The sequence below is a fragment of the Equus caballus genome, chromosome 20 (assembly GCF_041296265.1).
Source record: "Equus caballus isolate H_3958 breed thoroughbred chromosome 20, TB-T2T, whole genome shotgun sequence".
Taxonomy (NCBI): Eukaryota; Metazoa; Chordata; class Mammalia; order Perissodactyla; family Equidae; genus Equus; species Equus caballus.
In genome coordinates, this window is record NC_091703.1 from 33,102,789 (window position 1) to 33,123,871 (window position 21,083).

Genomic DNA, 21,083 nt, shown 5'->3' on the forward strand with positions numbered 1-21,083 from the left:
ACAGGGTTAAGCACTGCCCCTTCAGGACCTTGTGTTTTTGCACTGTTGGTCCAGTGCAATGACCTTCAAATGGAGTCTGTCCCATGCTCTCAAAAGTACATGAAGACTTTCTAAAGAATATTAAGCAGGTGTGGGATGTTTTATGGGAATGATGTTCCAGGTCTTTCATTTCCATATATTTATTTATTTATTTATTTTGCCTAAAACTGATCTGTCTGAGAAGACCTTTGTGCTCAGAGCATCAGGCTAGTTACACTTTTCTAACTCCTTTTTTATGGGCACCGACATTTTTCTTTCTAGCTGCTATATTATTATGTTGAAAACCAGGGAACAACTCAAAATCTCTTCTAATTTAAGCGTCATATTACTCAAGGTAGGGCTTCATGTTTTCCTTTGCTTCATAGAAATTCCTGTTAGGAGCTAAATGGAGTGTAACAAACTGGTAATTTTGGTACATGTTAAAGACATTATTTATTCAGATATATTGTAGAGTGAGGCAGCAGGAGTAATTAAAATTTCTGTTTAACAATCTCTTCTCTTCCACCTCCTATCAAAGAACGCATCCCTCCTGCGGGAGCATCTCATGAAAGTGGAGCAAAGACAATATCAGTAAGAAATAATAAAGATGGCAGTGCTTTGTTTAACCCAGGCAAAGACCCTATGGCAACTCAACCCACCTTCTCTGTCTGTCTATTTTAAAATATTCAAGATGTGTAAAAATTTGCCTGGAAATACCATCTTACTATGAAGCACACCTCCCTGGATGGTACACCATTCTCTGGAAAGAGATAGAGTATCTCATTCATCAGCTTCTTGGTCTAGGTCATGGTGGTGTGTTTTGCATGATTTCAAGGAGGAGAAAGTTAAAAGTTTCACATTTACTTCCAACTGATTAATTTTACATCTCAAGACGAAAGGAATGTAGAGAGGCCGTATAGTATGTCAGCTAAGAGCACAGGTTGAGGAACTAGAATTTCTGGTTTCACATCTAGGCTCAGCGTGACCTTGCACAAATTTCTTACCTCGCCAGGGTCTCAGTCTGCTCACCTATAAAAACGAGGGTGATAACAGTATCCATTCATGAGACTGCTATGAAGCCCCTAAAACAGTCTCGCATTTGGTAGCACTTCATAAATTTTATTATTTTTTATATTGGGTAGTTTAATGCTTCATATTTCCTTGAAAATATGGAACAATGTTGCATAAGAAAAACATTTCCTTTTCATCAAAAGGTTATTGAGGACTGTAAAATTTACCACTGAGAGTCCTACAAGTCACGGGAAAATTTTAAAAAGTTTATAAATATATATTTTGGTGCAGAGAAGCATGACAGGGTGATCACTAAAAATCTTTCAAGCAAAAAATAATACGGTAGAACAATGTGGAGGAAATAAAATGTTCACAGAGCAGAAGGAACTGTGTAAAGCCCTGAACTGTTGAGGAAGAACTAGCTTAGATGCTGTTAGAAAGGATAAGGGTGGATATTGAGATGCTATAGTGTCTAGAGTCTGTCTGAAACATTTTAAAGAGTAGTAAAACTGTTTTATTATTTCAATGTTTATATTTACAATATAGAAATTATATTCTCTGCAATTATTAAACTTATGATAAAGTTAGATTAAACATAAACAGGCGAAGGAATACATAGTTTTTCACAATTCTTTTTGAGTATAAGAGTGGAAAAATTGAAGACTGCGCAAAGTGGACACTTCGTCAGTGTTGAAGTTGTTGAATTTTAACATGCATACACTTATGTGCCCACCATCTAGACCCTGCTATCCAGCATCCCCCTCATCTCAGAAGGCTCCCCCGCTGCCCTCTCCTCACCAATACCACTTCCACAGGTAGCCACTGTTTTGACTTCCTCATCATCAGTTCACTTTTCTCTGTATTGGACTTTCATATAAATGGGGCCACACAGTATACACTCCAAAAGAGACCCTCTTAAAAGGTAATGAAATTGGATCACCAATACTTGGCAAGGTGAATTCACATCCTCATCCCTTACCACAGCCCTCCCTGCCATTGGTGGGAACAAGAGCCCAGGCACTAAGTCAGATCAGTTACAGCAAATTAAGTCATATCTGAGTTACCAGGTGTAAATTTCAACCTACTGTTAGTTGTGAGCTTATAAATAGGGACCATGGTGAGTTAGGACCCCTGGTCTGTGCTGAAAGAGATGCCAAAGATAAGCCTGGAAAATTGGTGGTGCTGGTCCCTGTGCCCTCTCCCATTCGCCCCCGTTTGACACTAGCAGTGAGAGATTTACTCAGTGTCTACCTTCCCCATTCTTGGAGAGTCCAGCAAAAGTATCACACAGCCACGTGCTACCCTGAATCTAGGAAAGAACACTAGAGAAGACCCCGAGTGTGTCTGATGACTTTCACAATCTCCAAATCCCCAGCTTTGCCCCAAAAGACACCTATTGACATTTAAGATCCATTCACATCATTTTCTTCTCTTCCTCTTTCCTTCTTCTACAAAGGTCTGCTTTGGAAATGAGGCATACCCAAAGAAAACAGGTTTCAGATCATCTCTGGTTCAAAGGGTAGGTCCCTTCCACCTGACAAATTTGATTCTGTCATTCTGATTCGCCCCCCCGCTCCTTCTCATGCCGGCAGACTCTAATCAGCTGACTTGCCCATCTCTTCCGCCTTGGTCCCTACAGGTTACCTCTGTCAAACCAGCCCTGAAGTGCAGAAAACGTAAAGCAGAGATGCCCCTCCCTGGGAAGGGAGGGCCTGAAGCTCTGACCTCCCCTAGCCAGAATCAGGTATAAATCCCTTAGATGTGCTCACAAGAAAAAAGAAGAAAACTAGGAAGTCAAACTGTGGAGCAATTTGTGGAGCTCCCACTCCCCCACACCCCCACAAGGCTCACCCTGGAACTGACTGGCCTTCTTTGCTCTTCCTGCAACTTCATTTTCCATCAAGGCCCTAGGGGGTATGCCCCTTGACTCTCCGTCTCTGCAGCCCACCTTTCCTCCGGAACCTAGGCATTCAGATGACAACTTCCCATGTGAATCATTTCAAGATGAGGAGAGGAAAAATCTCTCCTGCTTTCTGGTTCCTGTTGCTGCTCCTCTTTGGATTCCTGGGATGGGGTAAGTGACATCTCAGTTAATGAAGCAGAGGGGTATGGAGGCCACAGGTCTGAAGGAGATAGGGGTGCCCAGCCCAGGCATGACTCTTCTTCCGGAGGAAAAGATGATTCACTCTTTTGTTCATTTCTGCAAAAGCTAGTACTGACCCAGCTCCATTGACCATGCTTCTGATGCTGCTTTTGTGCAAACCCGTAGTCATCTCCCCCAGCTGTGAGTATAAGCACAAGTGGGGTGTCTCACTTCCCATTGTATGTTGCATAAATGTTTTGTTTTTAACTGGAGCATCCTACTTCCAATAGCATCCTCAATTCCAAATTAGACCCAGGTTTTGAGTCTAAAGTTAAGTAAAAATATTCCCTCCTTGAATGCTGCCTGATTTCAAATCCACACTTCATCCCTCAGAATTCCCCCTGGGAGAAACAAACTGGAGGTTGACCACGGGGAAACCAGGCCTCTGGTCTGGAGTCAGTGGTAGTTATGGAAGGAAATAGCCCGAGGGAGAAGTGAATCTGTGAGAAGTTTCTGTGTGATTCCAACTGACTGCCCGAACTGGTTCCATTGACTCCTGCCTTTGATTTCTTACAATATCAAATTTTCTTCCTTAATTATTACAGACAAGGTTAATCAGCTTATCTCTTTCCTTTGCCATTACTGTAGGATGACATGCCAAGAAAAGGGAGGTGCAGAGTTGAAAGGAAAGATCTAGGTTGGATGATGTAGGGGATTTTGGGTGATTTTTTCGCCCTCTCTTCCCTAATATATCTGATTCTTGCATCCTTTTCTGAATTTGCTTCCTCACTCTGCTCCAGCACTCCTTTCTTCAAGGTTCCTTCTTTTTCTTTTCCTTTCTTGTGAGCCCCTTCATCTTGAATGCTTCAACTAGTCTCTACCTACAAACGACTTCCAAATCCTTCTCCAGCCTGTCCTGATCCCTAACTCCAGTCCTATCCATCTGATTTTAAACGATAATCTCTTTACCTCAGACTGAACAGGTCATTCAACAAACATTTATGGAGCTCCTGCCCTGAGCCAGGCACTGCTACATGCTAAGCCACGGTGAAGAATGGTGCATGAAATGCCACAGTCTCTGCCCTCATGGAACTCCTAGTCTACTGCGAAAGATGCACATAAACAATATTTCATTACAAAAAAAAGCACAAGTGCTGACAGGCACCTCATTTTCTCACTACCAGATCTATAAAATAACTCTTCATTTCTCCCTTCTCCAATACAATGAATTAGCAAGGATTAACCCCTCCATCTGACTTCTGGATCCCTCCTCACCTTCCTGCTGTCTCAGGGACCTTCTCAGTGGGTTTCTCCTTCTCCCATCTTTTCTCCTTCCACCTTTCTTAGATCCTTCCCATCAGCATCCAAACAAGCTCTGGTCCAGTGTGCATATGTATCACCCAAGGAATTTGTTAAAAACTGAGATTCTGGGGCTCTGGCCCCCAGAGGTCCTGATGCAGTAAGCTTGGGAGGGAGGTGCTGAGAGCTGCTTGTTAGCAAGCACCTCAGGCAATTGAATCACATTAGTCCTTGGACAAAACATTGTTTTGATAATATCCGTCCTTACACCTTCCTCACCCACATCACTCCCTAGCCGCTGCCTCAGCTTCCATTCTCCTCCATTACCCACCTTCTTGAAAAAGGTCCCTACATTTGCTATTTCCACTTCTCACCTCCCATTCACTTGTTTATTTTATTTTTATGAGGTAATGCATGTAAATAATTATGAAAAAGAAAGAATGACACAAGGCTTATAATAAATCTTGAGACCTTGACCCTTCTCCTTCTGCTTCTCACTTGCAAGTCCTACTCCAGTTTCTTTTGGCATTTACCTTCATATTTGTAAACAACATTCTTAGGCTACTATTCCTTGTTTGTTGGCTGGGTATTTTTTTCCTGCTTCAGGCATGATTTATTGACTTCCTTCTGAAAGATGAAAAGAGGATTTAGCTCTTAGACCTCTCCTCCAACACATACACATCTCATATTCCATCTCACAATTCTTCCAAAATGTTGACATTAAATTTTTAGTGCTAAATTAGTATTTAGTATTTACATTATGATAACTATGCAAATAACACTTATAGCTGGATCATATATTGCATTATGATTACTTTCCTTTCTTGTACATTTTTGTTTTTCTAGGTATTAATAATAGCCTCACTTTTTAAATGTGCTTAGTTGTCTTTATACATATTAATTCACCCTCAAACCTCCATCAAAAGTATACATTTCTTCTCAATTTCTCATGAGCCAATCTATCAGTTTCACTTTTTCCCTTAAGAAATCCCATCTGGAAGCATCTGTCTGCCTTCAGTAAATACTTGTTGCTCTCTAGGTATGCTGCCAGCTCTTGTCCTACAATTTTCCTTTACCAACATTCTGGAAATTCCCTTTTCCCTCTTGTAGGTCCCTATCTTCTTCTTTCTTGTTTTATTTTCTCATTTTGGTGCAGCACTGTCTCTAGAAGCTTCCTGAGAGAGGATTCATGGTAGGAAATTGTTTTAAAAACACGTGCACTGTTAGGGTAATGCTAAACTGCTGTAACAAAAAGATCCCAAAAGTGACTTTGAAAAATAAGCAAGTTAAAAATAAAATAAACTTTATTGTAAAGTTAAAGTTAGACAAGATAGACTTCAATATAGGATGGTGGGAGCTCTGCTGCAGGCAGTCATTCAGGGACCCAGGGTGAAGGTGGTTCTGTCATCTTCAGCACAAGGTTTCCGATGTCATCATCATATTAACCAAAAGGAAGGATGGAAGAACAGAAATCAAGAAACAGGAATTTTCTCTTAAGCAAATGAAGTGGAAGTTATATATATTCCTTCCCTTTATGATCCTCTGGCTGGGCTTAGACACGTAGCCATAATCATCTACAGGAGAGATTGGGAAACGTAATCTATCTATGTGCCAGGAAGAAGAGAAAAATGGATCTAGGAGTCTGTAGATCTTATGTTTAAAAACATCTCTATCCCATCCTCGCATTTGATTCATAGTTTAGCTGGTTATAGAATTCTAGTTAGATACCATTTTCCCTCAGAATTCTGAAGGCATTGACCCACTGCTTCTAGACTCTAGATTGTGAAGTCTGATAGTTTTTTTGATTACCAATTGCTTGTAAGAGATGTATTTTCTTCTCTGGAAGATTTAAGAGTTTTAAAAACTAGTGTTCTAAAATCTCCTTGTGTGGTGCTATAGTGTGGATTCCTTTTTCATTGTGTTTGAAACCTATAGAGTAGAAAACTCATGTCAGTTTGTTCTGGGAAACTTTCTTCCACTTCTTCTCTGATAATTGCCTCCCATCAATTTCTCTGTTCTATCTTTCTGAAAATGTTGTTGTTTGGATGTTTGACCTCCTGGACTGAGACTCTAGTTTTCTTATATTTCTTCTTCTGTTTTCTAACTCTGACATCTTATTTTTCTTCTGGGAAGTTTTCCTCAGCTTCTAAGGTATTCTAATACTTCTAATGAATTTTAATTTTTTTAAATTTCGAAGAGATCTCTTTTGTTCTCTGTATGTTCCTTTTAAAAATGACATCCTTTTATTTGTTTTTTAATGGGTGCTATATTTTTACTTATCTTGCTGAGAACATTTGAAGTTGTTTTTGCTCTCTGCATTGTCTCAATTGTCTCTAAATTTGCTTCATAGGTATGTTTGTTTTGGTCTTTGTTTTTCAAGTTAGAGACTTTCCTCAAATACCAGGTGATCCCAGAATGTCTTTTATATTTGAGAGTGAGGTACTAAAATGATGGCCAGAACATCTGTGTTCTGGGGTGGGGCCTGTTAACTAGTGGACTGAGTTCCAGGGTAACTTAGCAGAGATGTGGCAGCTTTGATTGGGAAGACCCTCAAAATGTCAGTGTCTGCAGGTATTTTCCACTGTGGGCTAACTTCTTTTCTCAAGAGGAATTCTCAAGATTCCTGCCTAGAGAATATAAGCATTACTACTGGAAGCCGAGTAGAGGAAGAGGCAATGAGGGCTTTACTGGTCAGTGTGTAAGCATTCACTTAATTGCCTACTTTCAGTACAACTCCTCAATCCTGACATCAGCAGTGCCTGGGATCCCTGAACCAGAGTTTCTTTGGTTTCAATATCCCCAGGGATAAATCCCCAGGCTCACGTGAGGGAAAGAGGTGTATTTACCTAACCACTTGAGTGGAAGAAGGGATCTGGGGCTGAGAGATGGTATCTAGCTGCATTGTGTTTCAACCATCCCTTCTGTATTTAGTCACACACCACACCATATCTTCAGAGGAACCTGGTTGCAATTCCTAAACCTTTTCAGGATTCCACAAAATGGGTAATTTGCCAGTGGTTGACTCTCACCCACAACGTAGGCCTGTATGTTGAAGCATTCCCTGTTCCGTTGGAGAGTTGCCACTCATCCACCTGCTATCCATTATCTAAAAAAAAAACAACTTATATCTCTTTTACTGTTGCAATCTCCCTAGTTCTTTGTCCTTATGGAGTTACGCCTTTTGTAATTTCTCTACTTTTGATTCTTCTGTGAAATCCTTAAGGCTTCATGCATACTCATTCATTCTTCTGTTCACTTCAATTGTGGTCTGCTCCATCAAGAAAATCTCCTCTCAATAAAGTAAACACTTCCATATTGTTCTCCAATCCAATGGACACTCCTCAGGCCCCATCTTACTTGATCTCTTTGCAACAATCAACTCAGACAACCACCATATTTTTTGAAAGCCCCTCTTTTCTCTTAGCTTCCTTGATATCACCATTCAGAGTTTTCTTTCTGCCTTATTAACTGCCCCTTCTCAGTCTCATTTACTAGTTTCTCCTTTACCTGACATCTGAACGATGGAGTGCCAAGAGCTTGATCTAGGGCCCTCTTCTCCAGTTATACTTTCCCCCACAGAGGATCTAAGTCAGCCTCATGGTTTTAAATACAATCTATATTTACATGACTCCAAATTTTATCTATTGTCTGATCTCTCTCCTGAGATCTAAGATCAGGCATCCAACTGACTACCAGACACAATCTCTTGGATATCTAATAGGCATATACAACTCAAAATGTCTAATATTTCCAAGCTTCACATCCTTTTGCATCCATCTGATCAAATAGAACCAATATCCAATGCTTTGCCCAAGCCTCAAATCTAAGAGTTGTCCTTGATTTCTCTCTTTTCCTGCTATCTTCCACATGCAGTCTTTCAACACATCCTGTTGATTCTTCTTTTCCAATTTCAAGACATAATTTGTATTTGTCCACTTAACTTTATCTTTCCTGCTACCACTCTAGTCCAATCAATAATCAGTTCTCTTAACCAATTTTCTGCTTTCACTCTTGGCCTCGTACATCCATTTTTTACACAGCAGGCTGAGTGTGATCTTTTAAAACACAAATCAGTTTTTCTTTGCCTTTCCTTTCTCTTCCCTTCCTGAACAATGAAGTCCTAAAGTCACTATGTGGGACAGAGCAAAGCAGATATCAGTGATAGAGAGGAAAGGAGACAGCAGTGGCCCAGTGCAGGATATAAGAAACTAAATATGGCAAGGAAGCTGTCCCCACTGAGTGACAGCCTGGCAGGTGGTATCAGAGCGTTATGAGGGTGAGAAGAGTTTTCACACAGAGGGCTGGAGGGAGCATAGCCCAGCATGGTGAGCTGAAAATAGGTGAACAGAATATCACGGGAATATCTGTGGGACAACATCAAGAAGACTACCATATGTGTACCTGGAATTCCAGAAAAGGGAAGAACAGAACACATGTTTGAAGAAATGATGGCTGAAAACTTAAAAAATTCGATGAAAACTATAAACCCACAGATCCCAAGAACTTAATGAACCTCAAGCAAAATAAACATTTAAAAAATCATACCAAGGAAAAACGTAATCAAACTGCTAAAAATCAGTACTAAACAAAAAATCTTAAAAGCAGCTGGAGAAGAAAAGACAAGTTAAATAGAGAGGAACAATGACAAGAATGATAGCAGACTTCCAGAGAGAAATCATGCAAACCAGAAGATAATGAAGCAATATCATTAAGATAGTGAAATGAAAAAAAGCACTGTCAACCTAGAATTTGGCAGAGCAAAAATATCCTTCCAATATAAAGGTGAAGTAAAGGCTTCTTTTAAGACAAACAAAAGCTGGAAGACTTTATCTCCCGCAGCCCTGCACTATAAGATACGTAAAAGAAAGTTCTTGAGGAAGAAGGAATTTGGATCTATGCAAAGGAATGAAGTGTTCTGGAATTGGTAAATACGTAGGTAAAAATGAAAAGACTTTTTCTCACTTGAAATATCTTTAAAAGATAACACACTGTTAGAAAAAAGTAGCAATGAATTGTGGGGCTTATACATAGGTAGACATAAAATCTATAACTACAGTGGCACAAAGGACAGAAGGGGAAATGGAAGTATACTGTTATAAGATTTTTATGCTCTATGTGAAGAGGTATAATATTACTGGGAGATAGATTGTGATATATTAAAGACGTATATTATAAACCTTAGAGCAAGGACACACACAAAAATAAGAGGGATATCGAATAAGCAATAGTGGAAATAAAATGCAATCATAAAAAATACTCAGTTAATCCAGAAGAAAGCAGAAAAAGGCAATGAAAAGGAATAAAGAACAAATAGGGAACAAATATCAAGATGACATATTTGGACCCAACCATATTGATAATTACATTAAATGTAAATGGTCCAAACACTGCACTTAAAAGGCAGAGATTTTCATATTGGCTAAAAAGAAAGTCCAAATTAAATGTTGTCCACAAGAAATGCATTTTAACTCTAACTATACAAACAGGCTAAAAATAAAAGAATAAAAAATATAGTCATACTATATATTAGCCATGCTAACACTAATCAAAAAAAAATTGAATGCTATTTTAATATCAGACAAAATAGATTTAAGAGAAAGGAGTATTAGTAGGAATAAAGTGGTTTATGCCAACAAAGCACTTGTTAACTCAAAGGAGGAAAACCCAGCCTGGCTACACCACGTTAATTAAGTGACCCACAATACACATTAAGTGACCTACCTACATTAATGGTAGGACACACTGATATTATCTGTCACCTGATAGTATGCAGAGAGAGGAATACCACACACTTTAGTGCTATTCCTGCCAAAGATTAATAATATAAACCTAATCATGAGGAAACATCACACAAACTCAATCTGAGGGACGTTCTATAAAATAAGTGGCCTGTAATCTTCAAAAGTGTCAAGGCCACGAAAATCAAACGAAGACCAAAGAACTGCACCAGACAGAGGAAGACTAAGAAAACACAACAACTAAAAGCAACACCTGATTTTTATTTGGATCAGTTTGCTATAAAAGACATTATGACAACTGACAAAGCTTGAAAGGAGTCTGAGTATTAGTGACAGTAATATATCAGTGTGAATTTCCTGATTTTGATGATTGTGTTATGGTTGTGTATGAGAATACATACAGTATTAAAGGATGATTGGATACCAGATTACCAAATAAATCCCAAATCATTCAGGGAAAAAATTCTTTGTTCTGTACTTACTATAAAAGAATTTGTGGGGGCTGGCCCCGTGGCCGAGCGGTTAAGTTCGCGTGCTCTGCTGCAGGTGGCCCAGTGTTTCGTTGGTTCGAATCCTGGGCACGGACATGACACTGCTCATCAAACCACACTGAGGCAGCGTCCCACATGCCGCAACTAGAAGGACCCACAACGAAGAATATACAACTATGTACCAGGGGGCTTTGGGGAGAAAAAGGAAAAAATAAAAAAAATAAAAAAATAAAAATAAATAAAAAGAATTTGTGAGGTTTTCCCAAAACAAAAACAAATTAAGAAAATTAATCACGCTATGTTATTACAACGATTCCTCATTGTATTTGAAATGAAACCTAACCTCTTTATCGTATTCTACAAGTCCCCCTCTAACCTTGTTTCTTACAATTTTTTTCAATAACTACATTCCAGCCGCCTTGGTCTCCAGTTTATCCTTAGATAACATCAAGCTCATACAACTCAGAGTACTTCACTGGTGCCACTAGGCTGTGAAATTCTTCTCCTGGTTTTTCAGGTGGCTGCCTTCTTATCCTTCAGACTTCAGTCTATATATCAACTCCTCAGAGAGACCTTTTCTGGCTATAGTATCCAAGGCAGGATCCCTGATTTCCTTAACAGCACATAACCTAACCTGAATTTATGTTTTTTACATGTTTTCTCTCTCTTCTTTACTAGAATATAAATCCACAGCTATTTTGTTGGCAGTGGTATGCTCAGAGTTTAGCAAAATACCAGGCGCTTTTTAAGAACCCCAAATTTCTGAATAGATGGAGTAAATAGTGTCAATTACATATTAAAGTAACATTATCCTAAACTTGTGAATTCATCCCTAATCCATTCCCACCACCTCCTTTGGCCTCGTAGATTATTTTTGAAAACTAGAAACACTTTTGAAAAGTCTTCAGTTCATCTAATGCCAGGATATATCCCATACATATTTTATATCTCCAGAGAATAATCTTCTTATATTTCTCCTCCATTCAAGATCTTCTACTACGTGCCTAACAAATCAAAAATAAATTACACTACTTAAAAGGGCCCTCTAAAATCTGGTCATACATGAATCATGGAACCTAAGGGCTCAATGTTCATGTAATAGAGTTTGTAGGATTTATCCATTTAGGACAATGTGCTTAATGTCTCTAAAAAGTGACTCAGTCCCAAATGTGAGTCTTAGCTAAAGCTGTTTGCATATCCTACCTTAATTCCAATTAATCAAAAATATCTGATTATGGTAATCCTGTGTAGATGTCATTATCTCTATGAAGTCTCCAGTAACCCAAATTTCTCTCTCATGTGAACACCAACCACCCATAACAAAGAAAAAAGAACAAGCCATATTTTACTTATCTTTTTCTGTTCCCTGCCTAACGTGAATAATTTTTGAAAATTAAAGTTGAATTTATATTCAATAATATTCACACTTTTTGCTATGTAGTTCTATGAATTTTGACAAATTCTCAGTCATGTAACCACTAATATTGTCAGAATATAGACTATTTCCATCATTCTCCAAAGCTCCCTCATGATCCTATGTAGCCAACCCCTCCTCCCAACCCAGACCCTAGAAACCACTAAACTGTTTGTGTCCCAGCTGTTTTGCCTTTTCTAAAATGTCATATAAATGGAATCCTATAACATGTAGGCTTTTGAGTCTGGCTTCTTTCATGTAGCAAAATGCAACTGAGAGTCATTCATGTTATTGCTTCATCAATATTTCCTTTTTGTTGCTGAGTAGTTTTCCGTTGAATGAATATACCACAGTGTGCTTACCCATTCACCAGTTAAAAGACAACTGGGTTGTTTTCAGGTTTTTAATAAAACTTCTAAAAACATTTACATACAGGTATTTGCGTTGGACTACATTTTAAGATTTGATAAGAATAGGACTAAAGATTAGTACGAATAAATCACTGTCTGAGAGCAAAATAGAGAATCAAAGACAGTGTGATTACTTGAAAAAATTAAAAAAATAACTCTAACAAGATGGAAAGAAAACACAGTCACGGAGGAAGGGAGAAACACATATTGATATAAGGAAGGAATATACGTGTTTTAATAATAAGCTATGTAGGACTACAAGTAAGTATAGGGCACATGTAATAGAAAGAAAGAATAATGTTATTTTTTAAAATTCATAAAAAGCAAAAATTTCTATTGAGGAGGAAAAATTTAAAAGATATGGGAAAATACTGTTACATCTGATCATAAAATTCTTAGGAATATTACAGTGAAAAGCCAAATATCCCCAGACACTTTAATCACAGCCAGCACAACAGGTGTCATGTCTTCCCTGATCACAGAGAGTAAGACAAATGATAGCTCCTTCTGGACACCCTGACCATGGCTTCCACCACAGACACCATTACAGTGTCTACAAAAGGCTCTGGGACAAGTGTAGTATCTACACCGTCGGCAGCCAACACAATGTGCATTGAGACCACCACACCATCTCTGCCTACCACATCATTCAATATAGTCTCTGAGAGCACCAGGACCTCCATGATAACATCTGTGTCCACCACATTCACCATGGCCTTTGAAATCCTTATCAGTTCTAGGACCACCATAGCTTCCACCACAGCCTCAGGGACTCTGTTGAGAAGCTGGAGCTGGTATATTGAATTAAGAATATGCAGATTATGATCTTTTGAATGAGAGGCATGAGCCACCCACACAGGTGGGCAGGTAGCTCCCTCAGCATCTGGGCTCCCACTTTGGGTAAATGAAATCCACAGGTCATTTTGATTGAAGGTGCACTTTCAGTACAATCAATCAAAGGAAGTAGAGTCACGAGACTTATTACCTACAGATTCCAGAAGTGAAGGGACACAATGAGCTGGGGGTAAGGGCACTCCTCCATCCAGGTCATGAGTGAGCAGGAGATAGACAGCAGGGTAACAAGCACCTATTACTTACAAGGTGGTTGATGGTGGGGGAGATCACTAACTTTTCATGGGCTTAACTCTAAGCAGTTAATTTAGAAGATGCCCTGGAAAAATAAACAGAGAACTTATGGCAGCCATCTTAAACTCAAGTCGTTATCTAAATGTCCAGACTTGGAGAGTGAGCAGGCTTGTCATAAGGTAAAATGTCTAGGCAACAACTGAGAAAAAGAAAAGTTGTTTGTCTCAAAAGTTGTTATTCTTATCACAGGGACCACGACAGGTTCTGTCACCTCAATGAACTCCACCACAGGTTCTCAGACCACCACCTCTGTGCCAACTACAGCCTCCACCATGGATACTGAGAGCACGAGAGGGTCTGATACTACCAGATCCATCTCCACAGCCTCTCAGGTCATCACACCCTCTACCACAGCATCTGTGCCCACCACTGCATCCACCATTGACCCTAAGACAACCAGAGGCATTGAAACTACCACAACCTTCAACACAGCCTCTGTGGTCACTACCCCCTCTACCGCAGTATCTGTGCCCACCACAGCATCCACCATGGACTCTGAGACTGCCAGAAGCTCTGAAACTACCACAACCATCACCACAGCTTCTGGGGTCACCACACGCTCTACCACATCTGTGCCCACTACAGCCTCCACCGTGGATACTGAGAGCACGAGAGGCTCTGAAACTACCAGATCCATCACCACAGCCTCTCAGGTCATCACACCTTCTACCACACCATCTGTGCCCACCAGTGCATCCGCCATGGGCTCTGAGACCACCAGAAGCTCTGAAACTACCACAACTATCACCAAAGCCTCTGTGGTCACCAGACCCATTACCACAGCATCTGTGACCACCACTGCGTCAAGTATGGACTCTGAGACCACCAGAGGCATGGAAAGCACCACAACTAACACCACAGCCTCTGGGGTCACCACACCCTCTACCACAGCATCTGTGCCCACCACTGCATCCGCCATTGACCCTAAGACAACCAGAGGCATTGAAACTACCACAACCTTCAACACAGCCTCTGTGGTCACTACCCCCTCTACCACAGTATCTGTGCCCACCATAGCATCCACCATGGACTCTGAGACTGCCAGAAGCTCTGAAACTACCACAACCATCACCACAGCCTCTGGGGTCACCACACGCTCTACCACATCTGTGCCCACTACAGTCTCCACCGTGGATACTGAGAGCACGAGAGGCTCTGAAACTACTAGATCCATCCCCACAGCCTCTTTAGTCAGCATACCCTCTACCACAGCAGCTGTGCCCACCACAGCATCCACCATGGACTCTGAAACTGCCACCAGAGGCTCTGAAACTACCACATCCATCACCACAGCCTCTGAGGTAACCAAATGCTGTACCATAGCAGCTGTACCCACCACAGCATCCACCATGGATTCTGAGATCACCAGAAGCTCTGAAACTACCACAACCTTCAACACAGCCTCTGTGGTCACTACACTCTCTACCACAGCAGCTGTGCCCACCACAGCCTCCCCTGCAGTTTCTGAGACCACTGTGCACTTCATGACAACTGCTGTACCAACAAAACTCTCTGGCACAGCCTCTGAAACCACTCTTCTCTCTGAAATAACCACCCTCTCTGCCACAGTTTCTGGGACTATCAGGTCATCCACAGCAGGCTCTCGGCCCACCATGGCCTCCACCTCAGCCTCTGAGACCACTATCATCTCCACTAAAGCCTCTGTGACAACTGCGGAGTCTTTGACTTCCACAGGCACCCCAAAACCTGCTGAGACCACTACAGAATCTGTGTCTAACACAGCCTTTACCACAATGTCTGAGACCACCACAGGCTCCGTAACAATGTCTGTGCCGACCACAAACTCTGAGACAACCGTAGCCTCCGAAACTACTGTGGCCTTCTCCAAAGCCTCTGAAAACACGACAGTCTACACTATGGTCTCTAAGACTACTGTAGGTTTTGACACCTTCATGGCTTCCACCACAGCCTCTGAGACCCCCACAGCCTCAACAACAGTGTCTGTGCCACAAACAGCCTCGACCACAACCTCTGAGAGCACTGCAGTGTCTTTGTCCACCACACACTCTGAGATCACCACAGCCTCCACCTTAAGATCTGAGACCAGCATGGCCTACAATACAGTCTCTGAGGTCACTTCAGAGTCTGTTAGCAATGTGGCCTCCACCACAGTCTCTGAGTCCACCATGCCATATACAATAGCACCTGTGAGCACCACAGCCTCCAGCACAGGCTCAGAGACCATAAAGTCCACCAAGGCTTCCTCATCAGCCTCTCAGCTCACCACAGGTGTGTCCACTTTTCCTGTGCCCACTACAAACAGCACCATAGTTTCTGAAACCCTGACTGTCTCAACCACAGCCTCTAAGAGCACCACAGGCTCCTTCTCAGCATCTGTGCCTATCATATTCTCTTCCACAGCTTCTGGGGACACTGAAGCTTCCACCTCACCTTCTGGACCCACCACAGCCTCAGAGGTCACCACAGCCTTCGCTTTGGCCTCATTGCCCCTCTTGGCCTCTACCTCCACCTTTGGGGCCACTGCAATCTCCACCAGTGTCTAGACATTTCAAAACCTCTTCTGCCACTTTAGTGTCCACCAAGGCAACTGACTTTTCTACTCAACCCATCACCAACACAGCTGTATCAGGTACTAACTACCACATCTTCTCTAATCACATACCTTTACTCCAGTGACAGCCACCACCTTTTCATCTGTTTCTATCATTTCTTCTCTGGACTCTAGTCAAGCCACCATGCCTGTTAGATATAATTTTGTTTCCTCTTCTTCAGTCCTACTTATTTCTACCCTGGCCTCACCTCCTTTTGTTTAGTGTCCATCATTTCCATCCCAATCAGAAACACTTCTTTGCAAATATTCCAACCACCAGTTAATTATAGTCCATCACTTCTGCTGACAGCAAACTCACCTCAACTCTGTGACACCCATCCTCACTTGTCAGACGCTCTCACTTCTGTGCCAAGTGCAATCAGCTCTCTTCCATCTACCACCTGCAGTACCACCACCTCGTCTTCAATATATTCACCACTGGTCCAAGGGTTGCAAACTACACTTCATGGGCCAAGTCTTGCCTCTTATCTGTTTTTCTAAATGAAGAGTTATTGGAGCACAACCTATTTGTTTACATCTGTAGCTGCTTTCCAGCTACTTTGCACAGTTATGACAGAGACTTTGTGACCCAAATAACTTAAAAACCTACCATCTGACACTTTACAGAAAAAGTTTGCCAATCCTTGCTCTAGTCTAAGACCAGAATGATTGTTTTCATTCTCTGGCAGTTCTCTGAATAAAACCACCTCTGCACTTGCCATCAGCACTCGTGTTGGACCTGAGTCCACCTGCTTAATTCTGAACCACCCACTGCTATTCCAGGGACAGACACTGTTCTTGTATCAGTGGAACCACTTCCGACCTAAGCACAACCATTGCTGCTGGAGCCACCACCTCCACTACCTCTGCTCTGTTAGGTCCTCCCACCTTGTTCTAGTCACCCTTCCTGTCCCTGGGGCCAGCCTCCTCCACGTGGGCCAGGTTCTGCCACATCTGTTCCTAGCGCCTCTCCTCGACTTTGTTGACCGCCATGATTGTGTTAGATCACGTCACCTCTGCTCAGCCATGGCCACTGCCTCACCTGTGAGTAAACCTGATTCTGTCATCTCTTCCTCTGGCACCGTTTTATACTTGGGACTACATCACAAGAGTGTAAGACCCTATCCCTTTTATCCCAGCCCACTCTCTTCTATTTGGGTGGCCACTTCTGATATTGAATAGATCCTCCACTTCTGTATCAATCACTGTCGCATTTCCTCAATCTTCTGCCTTCATCAGCAACATCAGTGGACATATTATACCTTCTCTTCTCTAAGACAATCACATCTATTCTAGGGATCATGGCCTTATGTGAATTACCTTCTACCATCTCTTCTCCTATTACAACACCTCTCCTCAAACCACCACTACCAAATGTGTGTTAGATTCAACTCCCCTGCTCTAAGTACACCTGCCTCCCCTTTAACTGTCTCCACTACAAAGCCGTCATATTGTGTGACGTGTTTCCTAGGTGCCAGGACCACTGGAACCAGACCAGCTACCCTCATCTCTGTCACCACGGCCCCTGGAATGGACTCCACAGCCCCTGCTATCAGCTATACCATCCCTGGAACAGGGCTGAATAATTCTGGCCCGGGCACATCCAATGTTGGAGCATCATCTACCACCTCAGTCCGAGGTACCAAGACCACCAGGACAAGATCCACCCATGAGCCGACCACCACTGCTGGAACCAGCACCACCTCCCAGGAAACAGGCCCAGTCACCGCGGGCACAGACACAGTTAGTGTGAGCCACACGCCAACAAACACGACTAAACCAAGTGGATATTTGCAGCCCTGGACCATCATCCTCATCTCCCTGGCTGCAGTTGTGGTCGGTGTTGGGCTGCTGGTAGGACTGAGTTTTTGCCTGGTGAGTGTCAGCGATGGGTTAATCGTGGAGCCTGCTAAGAAGGTGGTTGATGAATGGGAGTAGAATTCGTGCAAACAGTGCTATTAGGATATCTAGAATGAGAGAGGGGAATAAGTGGCTGTGCTAGGAAGGAAAGAATCACATAGCATGATATAAAGGCCAGAGAGAATGACCACATCAGACAAAGTGATAGATCAAAAGTAGAAAAAGAGGAGGAAAAAGATGAAGTTGGGGCAAAAGTGAAAGGAAATTGTGTGAACAGGGGAAAAATAGAAAGGTGGGACTTAAAGAAAATCACTTCTCTTAATAAAACAAAATCTGGAAGTTAGAATATCTTGGCACTGGAAGAAGAATCTCCAGGGAATGAGGGGTCATTAGGCCCTCACTCTGTTTACTGATTTCCATGACACACACGAGCACTGCTCAGCACAGGGGACCTCTTCCCCTCTGATGTTTTTGTGCAGATAAGGATGAATATTCTGTCCTTGGTTCTCCTCAGCACCGCTGATAGACTGGAATCATCAAATCATTTCACTAAATCTGAGAGAGAACGAGAGCAAAATAAACATAAAGAAAGCAGGAAACAGGAATGTTTGGCCATCCAAAGTACAGGTTTCTGACTGTCTTATATGTAACAAGTTTCTGGCACTCACAAGCACTCTGCAATTCCCTGTTCTCTCTGGGATAGTTACTCTCCAACCTCCCATCACATTTCTGCTTTCTGGTTTTGATCTTTCTTTGCATTTTTCTTATTCTGGTTTTCACATTTATTTATGTCTTTCCTACTTTCTTAATAGTTCTTGTTGCTAAGCTCACCTTTGAGGAATGATGCTGAGTGTAAGTCAGCGGGGTGCTGGACTAGGTCATACTGCCTCACAAGAGACTGTGCATCTCTTCCCAACTCTGAGTTCAGTGACATCACATTGGTAACTTAAAATATGCTTCTATGGAAATTGGCAAATACTACAAATCACGTCTTTTTTCCTCTGGAGAGTTGGTTGTTAAAGCATCACCAGTATACCACTGGTAAAAATGGATAAACGAATGAAAAACATATTGCAGCCGCCGAGGGTTGGCATAATATAGTCAACTTACTAGGATTCTTTATTTCAGAGTTATCAGCCTCCCCCCGTATGTAGGCTATAAAATAAAGACACATCATCCAGGAATGATTTCCTAAGTCAGTTTATAATTTTATGTGCAAGATCAACAGCTAATGAGAACTAACATTAGCTGAGTTTTTACTAAGTGCTAGGCCCAGGACTGAGTGCTTAAAAGGCATCATGCCATTTGATTTGCTCTACAATCCTTTGGGGATATTATACCCACCTTATAGGTGAGGGACCTAGAGCTCCATAACCTTAGTTACTTGCCGCAGCACACGCAGTAAGTGGCAGATCGGGTACTCTAATCCAGGTTGGTTTGATTCTGTAGTTCACGCCTGTAATCTCAAGGCTCTGCATGGACCTTTCTGAGGGCTCTCAATTCCATGTACCTGTCCTCAGCTTCCTGAGCTGACTAAGGATGTGAAAGACTGTCTTTTGGGTGAGTCTCTGCGTCTTTCCCATAGGGATGTGGATTCACCTTTGTCTTGAAAGTCCAACAGCACATAACCTCGCTATGCTGCAGAAGATATATTAATCAGGTAACAAGGGAAACTGTTTTCTAAGATAGAGAAACAGTAAAACTACAAAGAGAGAGAGAGACAGAGACACATTAAGGATGGTGGTAAAGAGAGGAGAAGTAGGTGATTTTGAGAAGTAATAATCTGACATTGGTGAAACGGGTATGTATAGGGATAAGGGAGAAGAGAACTTATTTTATAATATTATTTTTTTCTCTTTTAGAGGAGCTTTTCCTTCCCCCTGACAAATATTGGCGCTTATTTCCCTCATGACTACAGCTTTGGCCTTGGTATGGACCTGGGCTCAGGACTGGACTCTGGAATGTTCCACAGTCTGTGAAATGAACTGGTCCATGGAGAAACACATGGCTTTGGACACAGAATGGGTCATGGGGTGGGCTATGAATTGAGCCACAGCCGTGGGGATGGTTATGGCATGAATCATGGCAGGAGTCATGAACACGGAGGAGGCCATCACAATAGCCATGAAATGGATCACAGAGGAGGCCGCTGAGGAAGCCACCAAGGAGGCCATGACAGGACAAGATGGCTGTTGCCATAGATTGGATATTGGAAAGTATTTTGGGGAAAGAAAGAGTGGGTTGGAGGGGGAGATCATGGAAGAGAAGAAAAGAATGAGCATGGAATGATTAAAATATAGTATAAAAATGTTCCCAGGGAGTAAGGCCAGGGTCAAGAAAAGAACCAGCAAAAGGATCACAAGGACCTTGATCAACATTGAGAAAGATCAAACAGAGACTGGATTTGGAGAAGATGCACAGCTTTACCAGGCTTGGAGATGAATTTAAGTCAAAGTTTCCATGCATTCTACCGGAGCCTGATGTCATTGTAGGGAGTCATGGTGATTGCCCTCAGGGTGTCTTCTCTTCCTTCTCCCACCACCCAAGTCATGGTCAGGGTTTCTCATCCCTATGTTTTCTCAGGATGCTATAAATGTTAACGCCACGTCTCTAAGAAACGAAAGCACATAATAAATGTGTTATCAGGACCACATGCTTACTTGTTTTCCTATTTGTTCTTTCAGTTTTCCCTGTGAGTTTCTTTTTTTTTGAGTGCTTACTATGAACCAAGTGCTGTTGTAGTAACCTTTAAGTACATCATCGTTTAATCCTCAAAAAATTCTGTGAGGAGATCTCAAGGTGGGCAAAGATATTTATGCGACACAAAAAGCACTAACTGTTAAAGAAAAGTTTGATAATTTGGACTTCATTAAAGTCCAGTATCAGAATATATCTTTAAGAGACTGAAAAGGAACGCCAAAGATGGGATCAGATATTATAATACATACATCTGACAAAGGTCTCATATCCAGAATATAGAAAGAACTAAATCAATAAGAAAAAGACAATGTAATTTTACATGGGCAAAATATTTGATAAAT

General features: G+C 41.7%; 1 protein-coding gene and 1 long non-coding RNA gene across 3 annotated transcripts in view; one reads left to right on the forward strand and one right to left on the reverse strand.

Moving 5' to 3' along the window:
• Nucleotides 1-21,083, reverse strand: part of LOC138919467 (uncharacterized) — a 97,204-nt gene that overhangs the window by 25,086 nt on the left and 51,035 nt on the right. The gene's annotated exons all lie outside the window — the stretch shown is intronic.
• On the forward strand, nucleotides 2,752-20,695 carry MUC22 (mucin 22). 2 transcript variants are annotated; one of them, XM_070244370.1, is made up of 4 exons: nucleotides 2,752-3,103; nucleotides 13,800-15,860; nucleotides 17,654-18,057; nucleotides 19,628-19,882. In XM_070244370.1, exons 1-4 carry the CDS (start codon nucleotides 3,004-3,006, stop codon nucleotides 19,724-19,726), a joined length of 2,664 nt encoding a protein of 887 aa, XP_070100471.1. In that variant the 5' UTR covers nucleotides 2,752-3,003; the 3' UTR covers nucleotides 19,727-19,882. The 2 variants fall into 2 exon arrangements, with proteins under 2 accessions (XP_070100471.1, XP_070100470.1); XM_070244369.1 differs by lacking the exon at nucleotides 19,628-19,882 and adding an exon at nucleotides 19,905-20,695 and having other exon boundaries at nucleotides 2,756-3,103.

Bases quoted from the DNA above. Each gene is read 5' to 3' on its own strand.
- MUC22 (XM_070244369.1), top strand. From the start codon at position 3,004: ATGACAACTTCCCATGTGAATCATTTCAAGATGAGGAGAGGAAAAATC. The intron at 15,861-17,653 runs GTGTGTCCACTT...CGTGTTTCCTAG, and splicing joins AGCCTCTCAGCTCACCACAG to GTGCCAGGACCACTGGAACC. The intron at 18,058-19,904 runs GTGAGTGTCAGC...TTTCTCTTTTAG, and splicing joins TAGGACTGAGTTTTTGCCTG to AGGAGCTTTTCCTTCCCCCT.